The sequence below is a fragment of the Notothenia coriiceps genome, unplaced genomic scaffold (assembly GCF_000735185.1).
Source record: "Notothenia coriiceps isolate Sejong01 unplaced genomic scaffold, NC01 NC01_scaffold00000665, whole genome shotgun sequence".
NCBI classification, from domain to species: Eukaryota; Metazoa; Chordata; class Actinopteri; order Perciformes; family Nototheniidae; genus Notothenia; species Notothenia coriiceps.
Window position 1 is genome coordinate 286346 of NW_011333366.1, and position 10136 is coordinate 296481.

Sequence of the window (10136 nt, forward strand, 5' to 3'; positions counted from 1 at the left end):
CTTGGGGTTGTTTTTTCAAGAAAGGGATATTTTCTTTTTGTCACAGGTTTCCATTTGAAAGCTGGTAAGAAAAATGACACTTGGTTTGCGCACTTGAGGTGGATTTTCAACTTCACGTAAGTCATATCATTCACCAGCAAACGTAAATAATAAAATCATACGACCAAATGTGAAGCATATCTTTTTTAGGACCAACATTGTTGGTGGCAGAAGATAACTTCTCAGTGTCTGTCAAATATCCAATAGCGGTATGCATTTCAACCAGCCTACACATGCACTCACCTCCAGGCTTCCTTTCATGAATGTTCTTACAGAGGTGATGTAAAAGTTAAAATTATAATTCGTGATAATTTATATATCCATCTGTACACTGCTTGTTAAAAGCAGTCTTCATCGTTCATTGAGATAACACTTTTAAATGAAAAATCTAGGTGTGTGCCTGCTCTTCACGTCTGGCTTAAGCTAGTCAAGCAACTACATAGCCGCTACTGAGCTTGACACCAGATTATCAAAACTGAACTGTCGCATAGTGTAGTTGGATTGTGTGGTAATGAGGCGCCCATGTTTTGACAAGGAATTACAACCAAATTTAATGAAAAGAATGAGGGTCTTTTTTGGTCAACTTTGATGGTCGGAGTGGTCACTTAAAATCCAAATGATCACACCATTTGACAAAAAATGCCAGACCATTGAAAAAGAGGTTAAATTGTACGGATAAACAAAAACCCTGAAGGAAAAGTGATATGTGACTTTGAATGTGGATTAATAGTTGTGGTTTTTTGAGTATATCAGAGTCTGCTGATCTCTTATTTCAACCAGACTGGACAGTAGAACGATTTGGGACCCTATGACAGTCGTTCCCATATGCACATATTATACCAAATGAAAAATTATTTTGATGTGCTTCGCCCTGCCCTTGAGTATTTTTGTTGACCAAATATGGATCCTTTTGAGGCTGCAAGACCGTCTGATCAGTACACATATTCTAGATGCGTACGGGCGCGAGCAGGGTAGAAGTGTCATGACAAAGTAAATGTTATCTGTAAATATTTTATAAATAAACTCTAACACAATCCACCAGATCACCGTCCAAGTGGAGAGCACCAAAGAGCAAGGCGATTCACGCATTGAAAAAGTGCACCAACAAATGTGGTGGCAAATGCAAAAGCCTGGACCTTCACAGTATTACCCTCTATTCTGTAATTCAAGTGCAATAACTAACTGCGAAAGGCTTTCTTTCACATTTCCTGTGCCACTTATGCGGCGTGTTCACACCAGCGCTTTTCCCTTTCTAGCCTCCGAGTGGGAGCTTTTTCTGGTTCAGTCTGGTTCCCTTTTCTGCTCGCTCTGTTCACGACCGCCAGACTGCCGTTCTGCGTCATGACGTCACCGTTTACATGCTGATTTGTCCCAACGGCGGTCACAACAACAGACAATGGGGACTACGGCGTCGGGTCGATGATCGTGTTGCTTTTAATCACACGAAAGCAGATTAATAAATACGATCTCAACCTTATGTTTCTCCAGAGTGGCGTGGTTAATTGTTTATTATGTGTTCAGCGGCATTGTAGATCGTGGCGAGTGCTGCATGGTGCTCTTCCACGGAGTTTATTCTCTCGTTAGTCCGGTTAGCTCCACACTGCACGCGGGGGCTGCTCTAAAAGTATTCACTGTCTGACTGTCAACAAGCAGCTGATAATGAGTGCCCCAGTTTTCCCCGTGTGAATTACATGTATGTCAGTCTGAATTGACGCTGTGTTGCATCAACAACGGCTGTTATGAAAGTTCTCTTGGTATAAAACTGGGTGATGTGATAGCACCCGGAAGCAAACTGACACTGTGCCTATTGCTATCGCTACTTGTGGCATAAAGTGGTTTCTACCAGGCACAGTTTTACAGCATAATTTTGATTATGATTTAATCTTGTGTAGTCGGACACCGACTGTGGCAGCCCATCGTAGCTGTATTGATTCCATCAGATAGCTGCTATAATACAAAACAAAACGTCTGCCCTGCTCTCGCAATAATCAAATAACAGTGAACGATGGTCAAAGTAAGGTACAAGGTAAACAGAATCACACGAAGCCTGGTTTACGTGTTTCCTGACTTTATAAAGTGTGTTATAGAGCACATACTGCTTGTAGGCAGGCATGACGAGACTTTCATCGACCCATGTTCAGGAGGCCTGTACTACGGAAAGCTGGTTCAACCCCTATACCTGGATATGTTTGAGTTAGCCGGTTGGTCTAATCCAATAACATACGCGCTCTCGCTAAACGGTACTAGTACGAAAGCGGGTTATCAAGTGGATCGCTCAAGCCACCACCGTGGTCCTATCTAGGTTAAGGTCGCGTTCACATGAAAGGGGTGGTATTCTTGGAAGCCCATTCGACAAATCACAACATGGAGAAACTGACAGCAGCAGCGTCATACTTCCCTGAATGAAAAGTCCAACTATACATATTAATATGAAGAAGTTAAACTTAAACATCCATGGACTTAAACACTTATCCAGAGTTAAAGCCACATAGTTGCACCTGCAAGGTGGAATAACAGCAGTAAAAGAAAAAGTGTTGAATCGTACATTAAAGTTTATGATGATCACTGCCCGTCTAAGACACGAGTGGATCCCTGACTTTAATTACAATTTGTCTCGAGTGTTTCGTCAACTTAATGTGTGGCTTAAAAAAACTCTGCATACAGTATGTGACACTGTAAGTGTTGCACGGCCCAGCTACGGCTCAGCAGACTCAGATAAGGAAATATATGATACATTATGATGTGATATGCCGCGGACACTGTAGCCTTACCTTAAATGTTAGCTCTGTTACTCTGTTAAGCTTTTCCTTAACGCTAATGTTCAATAGTCAGATTGCTCTGAACATGGGAGGTGATATTCTATTAATGTTCACCGTTTCACACAGTCGGACGGTGGATTTTTGCCGGCCGTCTTTCACTGCAACCGGAGCTTTTCGTAACACATAGGCCCATACAAACCAGGCCAGTCACCATATAAACGCCGACACCAAAAAAGACATGTTGCGGCGCCCGAGACAAACAATCCTAAAAGCCGTATTTGCCGACTTCCGCCGCCAACCTGGAACCACACGCAAATCCGACGCGAAGCAACGTATGAATGCGGCGTATGCGTGAGTGGCAAAACTCTCCTTACAGCAGGCGGCGGTAGTGGTGTATTCATCATTCAAAAGAGGCAACAACCGGAACAACCGGAAGACAGAGAAGAAGAACAGACTCCATGATATAAACAAACAACAAATAGCGTTTTTCTTTCCATTTTCACTCTCGTCCATTGAAAACATGAACGAACAGGAGCTCTATAAACCGATGAGGTGAAATAGCCGTCCGTGTGTGTTCCATCTTCCATTTTAAATCATTTGTTTACCTCCCTCACTTCCGTTAACGCTTCTCATGCACTGATTCGCTAGCTGAACAGTCAATCAGTGTTATCCCTTTGTCCGACTTCCGGTGGTGTTCCCGATTGTGTTACCGATTCAACATGTTGAATCGGCAAGAAAAGGCCTCAGGTCGGCAGAAAAGACCCGACGGTGCGGCGCACACCACTCCGAATAGGGCGTGCCCACGCTCATGTTCGGCCCGACTCCCATTTACTGCCGATTTCGGGCCGGTGTATCTGGGCCTTTATATGACTTGATCGCTTTAAACTCCGCACACTGAGCTCTGATTGGTCAGCAGGCAGTGCTTTCACTGAGTTGAGCTCTTAGCCTGCAACCTAACCAGCTCCGGGGCAGGTTAGCCGCACAGCATAAGTTACAATGGAAATCTAGCCTGCTAAAAAGAGAACCAGCTTCGTAGGACCGGAAACCCCAAGTTTTCCCTGAAGTTAGCCGGCTAAACGAAAATCCTGCTTCGTAGTATACCCCCCAAGGGAGGTGGGTTTAGTTTCCTGCACGCCTCGACGTAAGAGAGACGTAAGCGACGCCGCCTCTTAGCTCCGAAGCTCTTGCCTCTAGACCGACAATTTTTTGGAGCTGGAAGTGAACCGGATTCTGGAGCTAACAGGCGGCGCCGCTGCGGTGTGAACAGGAAAAAACGGTACTTTTCAGGCTCCAGCTCCGAGCCGGAGCTGAAAACGCGTTGGTGTGAAAGGGGCATTAAAGAGAAAGGGAAATTAAGTTTTTAACCCAATGCAGGATGTGTTGGTTGTCAGAGCCAGGAGAGCAAATAGACAGTGGCGGCTGGTGGAAAATATATTAGGTGGGGCTGGAGAAGATGGAGACCGAGCACTACTAGGAGGGTCCAGTGGTATGCTCCCCCTGAAGAACATTTTGAAAAATAACCCCTTAATTGATGACTTAGTGATGTAGTCATCAAAATTACTTAGAAGGAGCAGTGAAGTATCACACAAAAATAGTTGCTATGAGTCAGCTGTTTGATTCATCCATAATCCCCAGTGTGGTGAACTATGAATCAAATATTCCAAACACCTTGTCCTGGACATAGTTTATACAGTATAAACTGTTTAAACTGGGACCAAAGTCCAGAGTCTCCAGAAGTACTTTCACAAGCAGCCCTCTTCATCAAATACTGTAACGTTACCTCAAAGTATTCCCACGCACAGACTGCCTTGGGCGCTGAAGTTGTCGCCTTTTGGACATCAGATCTGAGGACGCTGATTGGCTGAATTTATGTTTTACTTGCATAGTTTTCGGGTAGCAACTTTTCTGAGCGCCCAGGCGAGAGGGTAATCAAACATATAATAATGGCGGCGTCGAATTATCGATTAATATTCGCCAGGGCCGTCCGATTTTCGAACTTGATCATGGTCAGTTTCTGGCATCTCTAATACAAATATATATATAGATTTTTCTCATACTGCCTGTGCTGCAGCACCTCTTTTCACCCTCTGTCTGAAACCAGAGCCCAGTCTGCTCTGATTGGTTAGCTGGCTGGCTCTGTTGTGATTGGTCAAAACAAAGGAGGAGGAACTCCCTCTGAGAGAAACTTTGGAATTTTAGCCTTTGCAGACCATTTAATAATAATAATAATAATTCATTTATTTTATATAGGCGCCTTTCAAGGCTCTCAAGGTCGCCGATTTACATGCACAGAAACCGATGGAACACACAAAAGGAAAGGGAATACCCCAAAATGCAGAATAGGGCCTCCTTAACACTTATAGAGTATATCAAAGGTTATCCATAGTAAATTGACTGCATTATTTATACAACAGCAGAGGCTTCCAAACAAGATGCCTTATGATCACCAGGACAGACTAACATTCACAAACATTTAAAAGCAATTAAGGTTCCCTATCTTTCCCAAAGACAGATTGACCTTGTTGACTGCATCATTCTCCGATCACGACTTTTGAATAGTAAACAGTATTGAATTCATAGAAAAGCTGGATGGTCTCATTTAAAACGTTTTTTGTTCTACCTTTTAACAGTCAACCAGACCAACGCTCCACAGTTGTAATGATCTAGAAGGAGTTCTCAACAAAACAATATGTGGTGTCAGCCGGCCCGTGTTTCGCAGCAGATCCTCCGTGAGTCATACTGCACCCAGACACCCTCACACCGGACAGAAGTGTGAACTTTCATAAATCAAGAACTGAACCTTTGCCATTTACAACTATGGCAACTTCTCTCATGTAGATGTTTTATATTTGTCTTTGACTCACATCTACCATGTTTTTCCTGTCAAGGCAACATTTAGAGCTTCTTTCCGCATCATAAATGAGTACGAGTGGAATGATACAATTGTGATGACCATAACTGGAAAAAGGTAGAGGTTATCTTGAAAAATCTAACACAGAGCGAAACCACACAATTTCTTTGAATATTCTTTAGTATCGTTTCGTTGTTCATGTTTAATATTCACATGAAATCCTTTTTACGTTCCTAGTGAAAACACAAACTCCAACCATACCAATACGTTGACCAAGGACATCCCAGTACAGTTTGAAATCAAAATGGCAGTAACAGTGTAAGTGCCACTACACATCTTTTATTTTGTTACTGTAGTTTTTATATATGCCTTGTCTTTTTTATGTTATTTGAATTATTACATTTATTTGTATCATTAAGTCAGTTATTACATTATCCCAAAACTATGTACATATTGAGATCATCTTGTATTCTTTTTAGGAAAGAAGACCTTATTAGCTATCTGAACTTCACAACAGAGGACACTGGACCTAAACAAATAGTTACTACATATAAGGTGAGCCGTTAATTACTCTGCAACATGCAACCATCTAGCCTCAAGGCACATTTTAACCAACCATTAGCACAGAACAAGCTGCCATTTTAGACCAGTCAGAAGATTTAGTGGCATCTAGTGGTGAGTCTGCATACCGTGTTTCTGTTAACACACTTAAGTTGTAAATATTCATAGGTGTCAATTACATTGGGGATACTGGGGACAAGTACCAAGCACTTTTTGTGTATTTTGTGTTATAAATGTTCTGAAAAATTGCCTGCAAGCAAAGCTGGAAGAAGTACTCAGATCGTTTACTTAAGTAAAAGTAGCCAAACTAAATTATAACAATACTCTGTTAGAAGTACAATTCAAACGTGCAAAAGCTTACAATACTTAAGTAAATGTATCAAAGTAATAGCATCAAAATGTACTTAAAGTGTGAAAAGCTAAAGTTTTTCAGTAATGGCCTATTTCAGAATCACATATAAATGACTTGATTATACTTATTGATGCATGTATGTGTTTATCACAGATAGTGAAGGTGGAGCTCATTTTAAATCATTTATATACTGCTGCTGGATAACCTTGGGTTATCCCACAATTCTTTTTAAATGATTTTGTATTAACTAAGAATATTAATTTATAAAGTAACTAGTAACTCGTAGCATCATTTCGAGAAGGGTTTATATGTACAGTCTTGAGAACTGTTTGTCCACTCATACTTGGTGGGTGTATTTCTGGGAACCCAAATGGTGCAATTTGAACATGTGACACATTTATATTAGTAATCTCAGAATAGAAAATGTAAAAGCAAACATCTCCTGTTTTCCAGTAGGTGCACAACCACTACACTAGTAGCCAAAATAAGACATGTAAGTTAAAAATAATTACTAAAAAACACTAAAAATGACCCAAAAAACATTCTAACATTCGGTCCACTTTTAGCTCTGTTTGGTCTTTACCAACTCTGGGTGAATTAGCTGCTTCTTGCGATGTTAGGTTCACCAGCTAGGCGCTTGGTGGTGGGCATTACCAGTGCAGTGTATTGATTTGTATGGCCAAATAATTACATCATGGTACTTGGGCCTTAAATGTGCTTGTAGGCATTTTTGGCCTTTGGACAGTCAAATGAGCCTTTTCCCCTTGTTTAAAGTGTTGCTAAGCTCAGCTAACCACTGTGTCTTCATATTTAACTAACAGAGTTTCACAATCTTATTATCTTAGTCTTAGAAGGTGAATTTAATTTTTAAAAGATATTGAAATGTTTTTTTTAAATGAAACAACTTTCTCTCACTGTTTGCAGATAGGTAATCTTGGTTTTAAGGACTTTCCTGTTAATTTGTCCCTGTTCTTCCCAACCAAACTGGGACATAACTTTGAAATGACAAACTATCAAGTCATTGTCCAGCAGGTAAGATCACTTAACATTACTTTTACTGCTTCAGTTTATAGAATTACACAACAATTAATGCATTTAACAACTTTTTGAAGAACAAAACTCAGTGCTCAAGGAAAACTGACAAAGAATCGGAAGTAAGTAACACATATTTTCTATCACAATATTCTAACTTAACATGTTGTCGAATAACAAATCCCATAATACAATGACCTGCTGGTGTGTTACAGTACTGCTCACCAGAAGAACAGTGCAAAGTCATTTTATGTGACAGTTTCATCCTGGAGAAAGAATCACCCACTGAGATTACATTGATAGGAGATGTACAGTTTAGGGATCTCAAACAACATGCAGCGGTACGTTGCAACAACGTACACCAAATATAACTTAATAAGTGGTGAATATACAGTATAATTAATTGACATGCTCTTACTTTGCAGAATATTGCTTTTCTTAAACGATATACTGGAGATTCTGCAGAGGTTAAATTTAAAAGCTTCATAGAGGTTGACTATGACAACCACCGATATGTGCTCAGTTCTTACAAAAAAGTGGTAAGTTGACATTAGACCACAGTAATGCCATTTCAAAGGTATGGCTTTCTTTATTTTTTCAGGACACCCAATTATTAGTTTTAATTAACCACAAATTAAATGTTTTTTTACACAGGAGAAGTCTGACAACGATCCAACACGGAAATGGGTACATTCAGTCTACACGAACAGCCAAAACAATTTGAATTATGAGACATTTAGATTATCGTTCAAATAAACTCAAACCCACTTTGTAAACTCACATTTTCTCTGCCAACAGATGGAAGTTCGAGTTGAGTTTATAATCCCACCGGATGAACTGCTGATCATTTTAACTGGATGTGGAGTTGGACTCTTGCTTCTGATCATAATCACAGTCATCATGTTTAAGGTGAATTTTCCAACATCTATTTTGAAATTCAGAGTTTAAATGTTAGAAACTGAAACAAAAAAACATTTAAATAATGCTTTTCTAGTGTAAATTGGGTCTCCCTTGTGTTTGGCCTAATTGGTTCATCTTATGTTTGTCATAAGTTGGGTTGTTTTAAGAGGAAAACGCTCGAGTATTACCAGGAACAGGAGGAAGAAGCTCTTCAGGCTGCCCCCCTAGCCCCCACCAATGAGACAGTCAGCCAATCAGAGACTGACGACAAATCTGACCAACTGGCAGAGGAGAATATGCTTCTCGATGACGGCGAGGCGAGCGGCAGCTCCCCACCCACTGATACAATGGAAGTACTGGAATAATGGTATCTACACCCAGCCTTCTATTAGGAGTAGAAGGCTGTTACCCTCTACTTACATTGTTAATTCCCTGTACAAATAAAGAAGTACCAAAAGGTGGTTGGGGTGGACTGTATGGTAAAATGAATACAGGACTTTCACCTACAGTACACAATGTTTTAGTTAAATTGATCACAAAACTAAACCATTAAAAAAACGTTTTTTATTTATTCAACTTTGCGAATTGTAATTTAATGTGGCATGGTAAGAAGTGGTCCTTGGGTTGGTAACCATACCATACAGGACAACAAATTGGAAGGATCAAGTGAGGATCAAATCAATGTTTGATGTTCTTAAGCCATCGATGCCGTTTATTTGCTCTTTGGGTAAACATGCAGTATTTTGAACAAACCTTTATACAACATATACTATATACCATTTTCTGTGCGTATATATTTTACTTTTTCTATTAGACTGTTTTATAGGTGCAATGTTAAATGCAAAAATGGTCCATTGTGCATTAGAGCTTGAACATATAATATCATTGATTGTCTTCTATTTGCAGTAAAATGTATAATATATGTTCAAGGTAACATTATCCTAGTAGTTTTATATTGTCTATTTTGCTTTCTTTAAAGTCTGTTACTGTTGTTGTTGTTGTTGTTGTTATGGTGTTGTAATTATTATTTTTTAATATGATCAACTGATATATATATACACATACACATTATGTCAATATATACTTGCTGTACAATGTATTTAAATATTTAAAATATGATCAATAAAAAAAAAAAATGTAGCATCATTTTATTGTTGGTTTTTGCTGGTTTTAAACAAATAAAGACACACAACACATCTTTGTACTTGCTCAAACTTAGAATATAATATATATACCAATTTACACAAAAAAGAACAAAAGTATAACTTATAAGTATCCTAAATTCGTGGATTAAATTAAATGAATCCAGCTGCCCCCTCTACGGTGGCTGACGTGAGGTGCAAATGCACTACAATAGGCGCGTTCACACCAAGTACTTTTCCCAACTAAGGTTCATAAGAACTCTTTAGTTCTCATGAACTAAGTACAGATCGCGTTCACACCGGAAATTAGTTCCTGGGGGTGGATTATGCAAATGAAGCCGCTGACGTCACTTCTTCTTCTTCTGCTTTGGATTTACTGGCAGGCCGCAAACAACTTCACGGCGTATACTGCCGCCCAAAATCCCCGGCCAGAAGTCCCCGGACTTGGGGACTGGCTTCAGTAGAAGCTGCTGGGACTCCCAGCAGCTTCTACTGAAGCC

The 10136-nt window shown here is 40.0% G+C and overlaps 1 protein-coding gene across 1 annotated transcript in view; it reads left to right on the top strand.

The window, feature by feature from the left end:
* LOC104956319 (integrin alpha-M) overlaps positions 1-9609 on the top strand; it is a 21126-nt gene extending 11517 nt beyond the window's left edge. Inside the window, exons 18-29 of the mRNA XM_010783800.1 lie at positions 266-316; positions 5429-5527; positions 5687-5766; positions 5887-5967; positions 6129-6204; positions 7487-7594; positions 7675-7716; positions 7810-7935; positions 8020-8133; positions 8249-8281; positions 8393-8503; positions 8647-9609. Of these exons, the coding sequence (XP_010782102.1) occupies positions 266-316; positions 5429-5527; positions 5687-5766; positions 5887-5967; positions 6129-6204; positions 7487-7594; positions 7675-7716; positions 7810-7935; positions 8020-8133; positions 8249-8281; positions 8393-8503; positions 8647-8859 (1134 nt within the window). The 3' untranslated portion in view covers positions 8860-9609. The remainder of the gene's footprint in view (positions 1-265; positions 317-5428; positions 5528-5686; positions 5767-5886; positions 5968-6128; positions 6205-7486; positions 7595-7674; positions 7717-7809; positions 7936-8019; positions 8134-8248; positions 8282-8392; positions 8504-8646) is intronic.
* Positions 9610-10136: the final 527 nt, after the last annotated feature.